A 13,389-nucleotide genomic window follows, 5' to 3' on the forward strand; every position below is an offset into this window, starting at 1 on the left:
GGGATCCTGGATATGACCTTAAACTATATCCAGTGGTGAGGCCCCAGCTTGTGGGTTTTGGGGAATGTGGAGCCACCCTTTAATTACCATTGCTTCCAGGTCCACTCTGACCCGGAGTGGTAGTAACTGTTAGAAACCGACGTGAAAACAACAAATATATTCTATTAAAAAAATTTTTCTTCAAAATCTTTGGGTTCGGTATTAAATAACCCGAAAAGGGTTGATATGCCGTAAAACAAAAACAACCAACCAACCAGCCTCAGCAGGTGCTGATTTTTACGACTGATGCATCAAGTACCTTATCCACTATGCTACGGGTCCTTGTATAATTTTTAGGAATAATACGAATAACAATCTCATCATTAAAAGTGTCAATTGAATAGAGGCAGCTTATGGATAGATCTTTTCTTGTTTTACGTTTACTTTTTTTTTTTTTTTTTTTTTTTTTTCAGTAATTTTCTTATTTTGTTTTTGGTGGGGGTGGCAGAAATTCAGCTATTATCTCAAACATTCCAATCAAGAGATCTTTTTAAGATTCTAACTGTCCTTCTTTTAAATGCAACTGTTTTATATCTTTCTTGCAGTTGGTTCACCGTATATGTTCGTCAGATAGTTTTTGAAATTCTTTTTCATGAGTCCGGTTTCTCCTATAATTACTAGAATGATGAAAAATCTCTAAGATTCCAATTTCTTTTCATGATGTACATAAGACATTGGTATTTCATTATCTTTTTTATCTCAGCTCTGTTTAACCCAGCATCACTGGGGACATGCCTGCAAAAATTTGTTCATAGCTTGAAATAGTTTAATTTTAAATCTTTCATATCTATATGTCAATAGTTTAAACAGTAGGGAACACAACTGGAGCATGAAATGTTTTGGTTTCAATTCTAGCTGATAGCACCAAAGTCATTTTTTTTTTTTTTTTTTTTTACTTTTGAAATCAGTACTGTATATTAGGCATAATATAATATTCAATGTGAAATCTGCATGAATTAAAATGTATTTTATGCTAGTCTCTAATAAATAAAATAAATTCTTCCTTCGTTTAAGTTCAAGGAAGTTTCTCTTGGTACTTTTAATAAGACATGAACCAATTTCTGTTTGCAGATCCAAGCTGTGGACATGGACACCCAACTGATATTGTTCCAGATGGTTAATAGCGGAGTTATTGATGACGTTCATGGCATTGTTAGCACAGGTAAAGAATCTGTGGTACTTTCTTCTGCTGCAGGTGAAAATTTAGCCGACTACTTGGATAATAAACCCACCAAAAGGAATAACAAACTTCTCAACGGGTAAGTAACATATTTTATCTTTTGTATTTTTCATAATTTGAAATCATAAATGAGATATATTTAAGAAAATAAAAATAAGTCAAATTGTTATCAGAAGTTAAATATTTTTTTTCCTTTGATTGATTTGGTCCCATTTGTATTTTACTTTTTGCTCCTCTTACTTTTTTTTTTTTTTTTTTATTATTCCAATGCTATATCTCTACAAAACCACCTTTTGCCCATGCATGGAATAGTTGCCACATATAAGCCTTATATACAATGCTTAATATCTTAAGCATTGTGTTATAATAATGGAATAAAATGCAGGTGTAAGTCCAAACTTCAACCTAAATAAAAAAAATTTTTGAAAAAATACAGAAAGCTCTTTATGATATACATACCCATCACAGAATGAAAAATGTCATATTCCAAAAATCATGCAAATTGATCAATTTATGTCATTTTCTGGAATATGACATTTTTGTTCCGTGGCAGGTATGTACATTATAAAGATTGCTCTGTGTTTTTATTTTTGTTGAATTCTGAACAAGAAACAAATTGTGTTTTTAATTAGTCATAATCGTATTGTGAATAATTCATAGGTTTCGTATTGTGAACAATTCATAGTGTGAAAAGAATGGTCATTTCTGATTTAAAACATTTTATTCAATTAATCTTTTTTTTTTTTTTCTCGTCTGAAGTGGTATGATGAATAAGCTTAGTTAAAATGAATACAGTTATCATAACTAATCTGGATGAATTGTATCTTTCCATTCTTTTAATGCATATTTGCACATGTAATGTCATTTACTGTGCAAGAAAATATTCTCAATTTAAAAATGAAAATGTTTTCCTACTGTGTTCACAGGAACGATGAAGTTTGTCCGACCGTGTGTGCTATTAAAGTGTTCAAAACGACTCTCACTGACTTCAAAGAGAGGAAGATGTATGTTATCGGTGACAGCCGCTTCAGTCATGATGACTTGAAGAAAATGAATCCTCGGAAAATCATTCAGAAGTGGACCAAAAAAGAAGCAGCCAATCTTCATAGGTAAATCAACGAAATTATCTCCCTTGAATTTTGTTTTGGGCTTTCTAAAAAAAACAAGGGTGCTTATTTAAAATTACACTTGAAAAAATACAGAAAAATCTTTATAGTGTATGTACTTATCATAGAACGAAGGTGTTATATTCCAAATATGTTAAATTGATCAGGTAGTTTTTTTGTTGTTTTTTTAAGAAAATTAAATTTTACGATTTATAGCAATTAAAGAATTTTAATTATTTACAAACAAAATTTCTGTAGCTGAATTAAATTGTCGCCCTTAAATTTTGGTAAAATTCAAAACAATATGGTCACTGCTGATCTTGATGCTTTTCTTAGCAAAAATCTACTTGATAAAATTATTTATAAAAAAGATAGATTACTGGAATGCCATCAGCTATAATCGAAACCAAAAACTTATGAAACCTCTTGGTAAAATTATTTATTAAAAGAAATGGAAGTCCATAACAATTAAACAAATCACTCGGATGTAAGCGTGACACACAAAATAAATAACACACACGCCATCCTATTAATATATAGATTATAATATTTAATTATATTAATAAATATTTTTATTATGTGTTATATTTATTATATTTGATAACTATATTATAATTTATGTAAGAAATTGTAATTTCTTCATTTTTTTAAAAGGAAATATGTCCTCTCATGACACTAGGTCACTTCATCTTCTAAGGATACGACTGATTTCTTTGCTTGTCTTTTTGTTGAGAACTCTTCTCTCAATGATTCTGGTGCTGTTCTTCCTGATTTTCCTTCGAAAACTGATCAATCTCTTGATTCCTGGTTATTATTCCAAAGATGTTTGCAAGAATTATTGGTGACCTTGTTCAGTCGTGATTTGATTCGGGTTATTATTCTCAAATGTCATCTCCTGAACTTTCTTATATCCTCTCGAAATTATTCGATCACATTTGTCTCGGTTCTGTTTTCTTTGTTGTTGGAAGGAGTTCTTTGTTGTTCCTATCTTTAAAAATACTGGTGATTAGAATATAATCCTATTAGTTTTCTCTCTTATATTAGCAAAGTTTTTGAGAGGTTGATCGAGCGTGTTCATTTTCTGGAAAGTCTCGGCCTCGTTAGCAATATTTAGTATGGCTTTCATGGTTTTCGCTCAACAGCTTATCTATTAACTGTTGTAACTGAATGGATCTGTTGGCTTATGGATAATTCAGAAAAGGGTAGGGTCATTGTGCTTGGCATTTCAAAGGCATTTGACAGAGTGTGGCATCCTAGTCTTTTATCTCAACCAAGGTTATGGTATTGGTAGTAACGTTCTTCATATTGTTAGGTCTTTTCTTTTGGATGGAAGCTTGCGAGTAACTCAGGATGATGTATCTTCTCTAAATAAATGATCTTCCAGAGAATATGGTCCTGGATATGACCTTAAACTATATCCAGTGGTGAGACCTCAGCTTGCAGGCTTTGGGGAGTGTGGAGCCACCCTTTAATTACCATTGCTTCCAGGTCCACTCTGACCTGGAGTGGTAGTACCTGTTAAGGTCCCAACTATGGGTTAAATAGAAACCAACTTGAAAACAACAAATATATTCTATTAAAAATTTTTTCTTCAAAATCTTTGGATTCGGCATTAAATAACTCGAAAAGGGTTGATATGCCGTAAAACAACCAACCAACCAGCCAATCCTGACTGGTCTGGCACTGCGTTGGCGTAACTTCCTGACTAGCCCGCCACTGAAAAGGGTTGATATGCCGCAAAACAAAAACAACCAAACCAACCAATCCAGAGAATATTATTCAGAAAATTAACATTTTATCCTGATGATATCACGCTTTATTCTAGTATCACTTCTCACCCATCTTCCTCGGATCTGTTGAAATATGCAACTGATCTAGAAATTGATCTGAGTTTTTTTTTGTTTTTTTTTCTCACATTCGCTCCTAACAAGGCATATCATCATTTTGATGTGTTGGAAGACCCCGGGAGCTGTTTAGTTACCGGGTTATAGGCTGGGGTCCTCACTTTGTAGGCTGCATTGAGGCACCAGTTATTGAGAAGGTTGCACGTTCAATTACTAGAAGAGTAGAAGGTCATTATTTGCAGATCATAACAACAACAAAGGATGTGGCATGAGTACGTTTCAGAGGAACATGGAATGACGCACACTGAAACAGGATCATACATATTTACATATGTACAGGCGAATTTATTTACACAGAAACATTACAGAGTGTATGTATATGAACTAGCATGCATGTAGATAATGTTCGTTGCATGTATGCGTGCGTGAATGCATACGAGAGTTCGTTGTGGTATGCATTGGACGTCCGTTGTGTATGTAAGAGTTTGCTAAGTCATGCACGAGTACTTGATACTACCTTAGAGAAGGAAAAACGCCCTGCTGAGGCGCGTCTAAGATTTGCGTGCGATTACATTCGAGGTTCGAATTGAAAGAGAACGATCGAGAAAGAGAAACGGAAGTAGAAAATAGAAAACGCTACCTGTTGGACAAAACAAAGATTACCACAAGGGCAGTAACCAGTGCATTATTAAAAGGTGTATTTATGGATATGTGTGCGGTTTGAAATAATGCATGTTAGATTTAAAAGGGCATGTGCCTATAGATGTAAGGGGCTACTATTTGAGACCATACTTAGGAAAGCTTAACAAGATGTTGGTTTATGTTACATTTAACCTTCTGCATATCAGTACAGCCAGGAAAGCAGGTAGCAGGAAGGGAACTCCAAAGTCTAGCTGTTCAAGGGAAGAAACTATTAGAATAGAAAGCTTTCTGGCATTTAGGAACCTCAACAGTGAAGGGGTGAGATTTTGTTGCTAAGCGGGTTGGGGATATGTACATCGAGGGGGCACAAGTGCAACAAGTTCATCAGAGCACATTCCATTAAAATATTTGCAAAACAAACAGGCACATGCAACATTGTGGTGATGGTACAGGGGCTGGAGCTTAGTGGACAAAGTGGGATCTATTAGATTGGAAGCTCTTTTTTAGACCCTATCCAAGAGGAAGAGGCTAGTGGGAGCTCTGAAAATATTTTTTTTCCTTAGAACACAATTCTCTAGACATTAATATTTTCTGTTTCACTTTTAATAGCAATACACATGAAAAAATTTAAATGGCTTAAAATATTTCAATATTGGTATATATAGAAAGAGCTTGATAAGCTAACAGGTCCTGGATATGACCTTAAACTATCTCCAGTGGTGAGGCCCCAGCTTGCGGGCTTTGAGGAGTGTGGAGACACCCTTTAATTACCATTGCTCCCAGGTTCACTCTGAAATCTAGGATTGGTTAAAAATGAATATATTGCAATATTTCTTTGGTATTATTGTATATTAATACCTTCCGTTATCCCTCCCCATCTGACCACCTCTCCAAAATATGTGATTCTATCTTTATAGACAATTGCATGTGAACAACTTGAAAAACTTTAATAAAAGATAAAAATTATTTTAGAATTTAATGTAAAATGATTTTCCATTTTGAATCCTTCAAACATTTTAGGGCAGTTACCCCTCCCCTTTTTACCTATGATAGATAAATCCTGGGTGTTTGTTTTTTTTGTTTGTTTGTTTTCTAAAAAGCGTTTCTAAAAAGCGATTAATGATGGTTTTAAGAGGGTCTTTGTGCAATTACAAGGGGCGTGCAATAAGTAATGCCCCTGACCCACTTCTTGCAGTAGAGCAACGAAACTTGGCAGAGTTATTAGTCTTTCTTTACATATGAACCACCCAGAGTTATGCATTTCTCCCATCGTTTGATGCAGCTATGGAGACCGTTTTGTAAAACACCCCAGGTTGGTCCTCCAACCACGACGTGACTTCAGAAATCAAGACTGCATCATCTGGGAAACGGTTTCCTTTCAAAAACAACTTCATGGCTGGGGTGAAAGTCAGAGGGTGCAAGGTCAGGAGAGTAGGGAGGATGGGGCAAGATTTAATAACCACCCGCCCATGCTTCTGATCTGGCGACATGCGAGTTGTGGACTGGAGCGTTGTCCTACAGAAGGAGGGTACCTTTGCTGATCTTGCCCCACCTCTTGATTTTGATAGCTTCCCTTAATTTCCTCAAAAGTGAAGCATAATAGGCTCCTGTAATTGTGGTACCCTTTGCCAGGAAATCTGTCATCACTACTCCATCCTGGTCCCAGAAACTGTGAGCATATCCTTGCCAGCGGAGGGCTGCACCCTTGCCTTCTTTGGAGGTGGTGAGTCCAAGTGCTTCCACTGCATTGACTAGGCTTTGGTCTCTGGATCATAGTGATGGACGCAGGTTTCATCCTGTGTAATCAGTCTTTTGAAAAACTTTGACTCATCTTCTTGGCACATCTCCAAATTGATCCTCGAGCACTCGACGTGTTCTCACTTCTGGAATAGTGTGAGCAACCTGGGAATCCATCTGGCAGACACCTTATGCATATGCAAATGGTCATGAATGATAATTTCCACAGACCCTGTACTAATCTTGACATTTTGGGCTATTTGGCAAATAGTAATGCGCCGATCTTCCAAAATGGCAGCCTCAACTTGACGGCAAATGCCTCATTAATGGCAGAAGGGGAGGTGCAGGTCTTGGAGCTATTTCCACAGATTTCCGGCCATGTTTGAATTCACGATGCCAGCGTCTTACAAGATCATATGATGGGGCATTATCACCATAAGTTTCTTTGATTTCATCAAAAGTCTCCTGTGGTGTGCGTCCTTTCAAATACAAAAACCGGATCACTGCTCCATTTCACACCTGACTCAGTTCAAACATCTGTAAAACAGAAACCACAATTAGTTCAGAGCTGTAATTTGCCACATAACCCACAGAGATATAACCAATTGCACATGCAAAATTTCAGCCAGATCAGACAGCTGGAAGTGAGTCAGGGGCATTACTTATTACACGCCTCTCATATGAGAAGGTGGGGAGGTTGCCACTCTGACTTTGGGTGAATGATAGGGCTAAGGAAAATTATGTGTGAACATCCTGAAGACTTGATAGAAACAAAACAAAAATAATTTTAGAATTTAGAGTAGGGGTTGGTTTCACATAAATGTAAAATAATTCACCATTTCTAGACGATCCTAGCATTTTAGGACAGTTGACCAATTTATTTTTTTTATGGGAGATTAATCATGTGCACTTTTAAACATTTTTTACGCTTTTTGTTTTACGCTTATATGAGCTTACAGAGGAAGTTTGTTTACTGGGGAGCTCTTCTGCTTGTACTTAGCGTTATTGTTAGGGCTAAAGGTTTTAGGAGGAGGCTTGCCACTCGTACCTAGGATTAGACCTAGAATTAAGTGAGTTTCTTTTTTTTTAAGACGGTGTTTGATACGCATTATGAAACTTTACAAGAATTATGACAAACAAACAAAAATAAATGTCATTTAAAAAAGTGACGTCTCTCTAACAGAAAACATGACGCTTGGAAAAATATCAAGTATTTTTGTCCCACCTATTTAAATATAAAATAAGAAACAAGTTTTTGCTAAAGCTGACAAATTGTTAAAAAATTTTGAATTAATGACATTAATTTTATTTTGATTTTTAATTACATTTCATGTTTTTTCTACTGTTTTTATTTTTTAACTGAGCACCTCCTACAAATATATTTAAATATTGATTATTTTTTTTTATTTAATAATCAGGTAGATTAGTTTCCATTCGATAATAATTCACTGAAAACATTTTTAAAAGACGAAAATTAGAAGTTTGTACCATTCGTACACATGAACCAAAACAATCATATTTCACATCTTCGCTTGTTCAAATATTTAAAAAATTTACTGCTACTCAATTCTCAAAAATATATGGTTGATAACAAAATAGCTCTAACTAAACATGTAATAATTTTTTTTTATAACCAGATTTTCGATTAAAAAAAAAAAAATCGATCTGGAATAAAAATGAACAACAAAAACAAAATGTCTGTTTACGCCATGCCATTGCTGCTGCTATTACTAATACTACAAAAGTCTTGATTAAAATTCATAACGATTTTTTTGGATATTATTTTTTAAATTGCTACATACGACTAGAGAAAACCCTGTCCAATTAGCTTTTTAACGAATAAACATAGTAAAAAGATTGCTTTATTTAATAGTGAGTGTCCGAAGAAATTTTTTTTCAAAATTTTCCATACTCGTCATTTTGGAATCTTTTTTTTTTTTTTAACACAACAAAAAAACAAGTGGTCAAATGAATTTCAGACACTCGGAATTATTAAAAATGACATCTCTTTTGGCTAATTTCCAAATTTCATTAAAAAATTCTTAACAGAAACACGGTACGAGTGTTTACAAATCGGGGGAGTGGGGTCATTACAAAATCTTTCCAAAAATGCTGTTTTATGATGTTCGCATTTTTATCACTTTATTTGCTTAAAACTCTAAAAATATATAATGTATGTTATTATTTACTAATCCATTTGAAAGTATATTCATTTCTGAACAAAACGGTGGTATTTTGAAGACTTAAAGTGCTTTGGTTTTTAAAATATGACTATTTTAGCAGAAACCCCTTGAAATCTGTGATTATCCAAAGCGTTTTATCAGCCATGTGTATTGCTACTTTTAATAATCTTCTGTCCTTTAAGACTTGGCTTTGGCCAAAACGTCAATTTCAAAGAGATAACAGAATTTGGGTGTGTGAGTAAGATTGGAGAGGGGGCAGGGCTTGTCGCCTTTTCTTCAACTCTTGTTTGATTAATACTAAGTAAATTCTGTCTTACAAAGACAAAATACCTCCCTTGCGGGTTGTCTGATCTCAGACAAACATTAATGATTGAACATAACTTAGTCTTGTAAAAGATGAGGGGATAATAATTAAAAAAAAAAAAAATTTGTGAATTTTTATTTGAATGAAAAAGAATAACATTTTTATTTTTTTCAATTTGTGAAACTGTTTTTTGTTTTTTTTTTTTCTTCAGAATGAGGCGTCATGGAATCCTCTGTCCCACGGTCGTCTGTCAAAAGAAACACGTGCTAGTCATGTCCTTTATTGGACATGAATTTCAAGCTGCCCCACAGTTACGCAAAGCCGATTTAAGTCCAGACGATATGGAGAAAGCATTTAAACAAACAGTTGAAGTATGGAAGCTTGGATGACTTTTTTTTCTTTTTTTGTTTCATAGCTCTAATTTAAATTGGAACAGAAATATTTCTCAAATAGCCTATCTTGCATTGATGTTACTTTTGGAATAGTTTGCCATTAAATTGGCTGTACTTCCTGAATAGTCTGCTATTGAATCAACTGTAGTTCTTGAATAGTCTGCCATTGCATTGATGTTACTTCTTGAATAGTCTGGCACTGCGTTGGCGTAACTTCCTGACCTTAAACTATATCCAGTGGTGAGGCCCCAGCTTGCGGGCTTTGGGGAGTGTGGAGACACCCTTTAATTACCATTGCTCCCAGGTCCACTCTGACCCGGAGTGGTAGTACCTGTTAGGGTTCCAACTATGAGTTAAATAGAAACCGACTTGAAAACAACAAATATATTCTATTAAAAATTTTTTCTTCAAAATCTTTGGATTCGGCATTAAATAACTCGAAAAGGGTTGATATGCCGTAAAACAACCAACCAATCCTGACTGGTCTGGCACTGCGTTGGCGTAACTTCCTGACTAGCCCGCCACTGCGTTGGCGTAACTTTCTGAATAACCAGCATTGTGTCAACGTTACTTTCTGTATAGCCTGCCTTGTCCTACAGCCATATGTAAGGCCGCTTGCACATGCCTAGTGTTATGTGGGCAAACCAAAATAAATAAAAAATTTTGCTACTCAAATTTTATCTGCTAATCTTTTATAAAAAAAGATTAATTAATGGCAACGTCAAGATAATTTTTTTAGCTTGAAGAAGAAATAAAAACTCTTAAAATAAATGTATAAATAAATTTCGAAAAGAATAATGTTGGACTATCTACATGAGATGGGAATTTTTATGTAGATGTAAGAACTTTTTTCTTTGAAGCTTTTTAAATATATTTTAGAACATTTTTTTTTATTCTGATTTTATTAACAGTGTATGTTCCATTTATACTTATTGATTTCTTTGCTTCGCCATGGGGTGTTTGCGTGTGTGGGATGAATAATTTACGATATAACAAACGAATGACAGGCTGACTGGTGTATTAGTGAATCAAATTGAATTATGGTGAAACTTTATTTCTTATAACAAACTTGTTTGCTTTGCCGTTGTGTATATTTATTATTGGGGATGTTTATTCATAAGTTATGTGAACTTTAAAATGATGATTTGATTATTGCAACTGTAAGAAAACACGTGACTTGCCTAACTAGCACGTGTGCATAATTCAACAGGTCAGTCATGGAACAAAATGAAGGAAAAAAAAAAAAGAAACAAAAATGGCTGCCTTATCTCTTTATATGCCTGCAATGTTACCACCGGAGATGCAGTGAGATGCTCCTGTTTGGAGATATAAGAGGGTTGATTTTTCAGAGAGCAAGTTCATTTTGAAGTTGGATTTTGAAGAAGTAAGTTCGATCAGCAGAAGTGCTTTTGGAGTTGAGAGAAGGTGCCTTACTTATACAGACGTGTGGAAGTCAGTGAAAAAGATTGTTGCGTTTGGAAGTTGGAAGTTTGGACAACAGTGTTGAACTTAACCAAGGAATTGATGTGAAAGGCAGAAGAAATAACACGTGGGTTATTTAATTATAGCAACTTTTTTTTTTAATTTCAGATTTTGATGCGACTTTACAACGAGTGCCAATTGGTGCATGCCGACTTCAGTGAATACAATTTATTGTGGCACGATAACAATGTGTGGGTCATAGATGTGAGCCAAGCTGTTGAAATCAATCACAAACATGCCTTAGAATTTCTGTTCAGAGATTGCGTCAATGTTTCAAAGGTAAAATTTTGAATTTATTTCGAAAGGAAACAAGAAAAAAACACAATTTTTTCTTTTTTATAAAAAGTAATGAATTTTTTATTATTTTTTATTTTATAAATGAAATGCAACTGATCAACGTCAAACTAGACTTTTTAGCTTGTAGCCTTAGAATGAACGGTTTATGCCAATTGATGGTTGAATGAGAATAAGTTTATGCTCATTTTTACATTAAATACTAATCGATATTAATCTCTATTAATTCTTAGCTGCATTTAATGGATATTATATAAATAATTCTATTTTGTGTCGACTGCACTGAGGATTGAACCTTCGACTTCCAGAAGAGTTCGACACCTGAAAAAGGTTGGAGGTTATATCGATCGAAGCATTGTGAAAATAACACTCAAGATAAGTAATCTAAATGATACAAATGATGCAAAACTGTTCTTTTAAGCTAATCAGTTTTACTCATCTTAAAATGTTTATTCTTGTAGTGTTTGTCTAAACAAGGAAATCTGTTGGATATCATCACAGCTGATTATGAACAAAGACGATGTGGAATAAAATTCCATTAAAATCAGTATTCAAATAATTTGCTTAATATTATCAGCCAATCATCAAAAAATTCTTGCAATAAACCATTTGCGGTAAATATTAATTTTTTTGTTCAAATTTAGTAAAATGAGCTTATTTTATTTATTTATTTTTTTTTTGTTGTAAATTTTAATTTTCAACAATTGGGTCAGATATCTTTATAATAGTTATACTATCGATGACTACCCTTCCCCCCAAAGTGTTAGGAATTAAAAAAGAAGAAAAAAGAAATTTATCAGCAGAACAAAAGTATAGAAAGTCGTTCACAAAGCAACAGAAAAGAAAGCAAAAATAGGATTGTTAATCAGACACTAGGTCAGTATGTTTAGATTTAGTTTATGAGCAGCTTTAGGAATGTTTATGTGATGGTTGGGGACAGTTGTGGACAGTCTTGAGTTTGCGATGGCTGATAACAGTTAGAATTGAAGACGGTTTTGAGTTGAACACAGTTGAAAGCAAATCATGTCTTGGACCAGATTGAGAGCTTTAGGAAATTGAGATAAGCTGACATCAGTTGACAAACATGGCATCGACAGAATATAGATGTGGACTTTAGCGTGTAGAGGTTCGATGGTGTCATACACACACACACACACACACACACACACAATGCAACTGATATTTGGAGAATATGGAGTTTGTGATTTGTTTTTATACTAGCATTTCAGCCCGGCTTTGCTCGGGCCCGATGTACTGTTCATAACTTAATGTGCACACACACACACACACACACACACACACATTATATATATATATACTAGCAGTTCATCCCGGCTTTGCTCGGGCCCTATGTACTGTTCATAACTTGCCCTGCGTGTAAATACACTTTATGTAAGATTTCAAATGTTTAGACCAAAATTTGTCTAACTAATTCCGTAGAGACCGCAGAGGTAATTTAAAAAAAATTTTGACCCCTTAACATTTATTATTTTGGTCTCAAATAAAAATACAAAGTTTTATCCATGTCCAAGTAATCTACATCTAAAATTTCAAGTCTTTAGACAAAAAATTAGTGAAGGAATTTGGTAGAATCTGCAAAGGTCAACTCTTTCAACTTTGACCTTTTGGCAGCCAAATTTTCACCCCAAAACTGATTAAAATGCTTGCCGCATGTCTGAATACCAGTTATGTATAAATTTCAAATGTTTAGACCCAACATTGGCTGAGTAGTTTGCTAGACAGCGCAAAGGTCAAGTCTTTGGAACTTTGACCCCTTGGCAGCTCAAATTTTCGACCCAAACCAATTAAAAAGCTTGCCCTATCTCTGAATACCCTTTATGTAAAATTTCAAATATTTAGACCAGAAATTGTTTGAGTAATTTGGTATAGACCGCAGAGGTCAAATTTTTTTCAAGTTTGACCCCAATTTTGACCCCTTAACATTTATTTCTTTGGAGCTCAAATCAAATTAAAAAGTTTGATCCATGTCCAAGTAACCTACATTTAAAATTTGAAGTGTTTAGACCCAAAATTGTCGGAGGAGTTTGATAGAATTTCCAAAGGTCAAATCATTGAACTTTGACTCCTTGACAGCCAAATTTCTGACCGAAAAACGATTAAAAAGATTTTCACAAACCTCTATACTCCTTATGTCAAATCTCGAGTCTCTAAACCAAAAATTGACA

General features: G+C 34.4%; 1 protein-coding gene across 1 annotated transcript in view; it reads left to right on the forward strand.

Moving 5' to 3' along the window:
* The window catches only part of LOC145293931 (serine/threonine-protein kinase RIO3-like), a 50,706-nt gene that overhangs the window by 22,334 nt on the left and 14,983 nt on the right, over positions 1-13,389 (forward strand). Inside the window, exons 6-9 of the mRNA XM_080140757.1 lie at positions 1,111-1,298; positions 2,146-2,328; positions 9,247-9,406; positions 11,018-11,188. Of these exons, the coding sequence (XP_079996883.1) occupies positions 1,111-1,298; positions 2,146-2,328; positions 9,247-9,406; positions 11,018-11,188 (702 nt within the window). The remainder of the gene's footprint in view (positions 1-1,110; positions 1,299-2,145; positions 2,329-9,246; positions 9,407-11,017; positions 11,189-13,389) is intronic.

This window comes from Euprymna scolopes, chromosome 15, assembly GCF_053919585.1.
Source record: "Euprymna scolopes isolate OS-2025 chromosome 15, ASM5391958v1, whole genome shotgun sequence".
Classification (NCBI taxonomy): Eukaryota; Metazoa; Mollusca; class Cephalopoda; order Sepiida; family Sepiolidae; genus Euprymna; species Euprymna scolopes.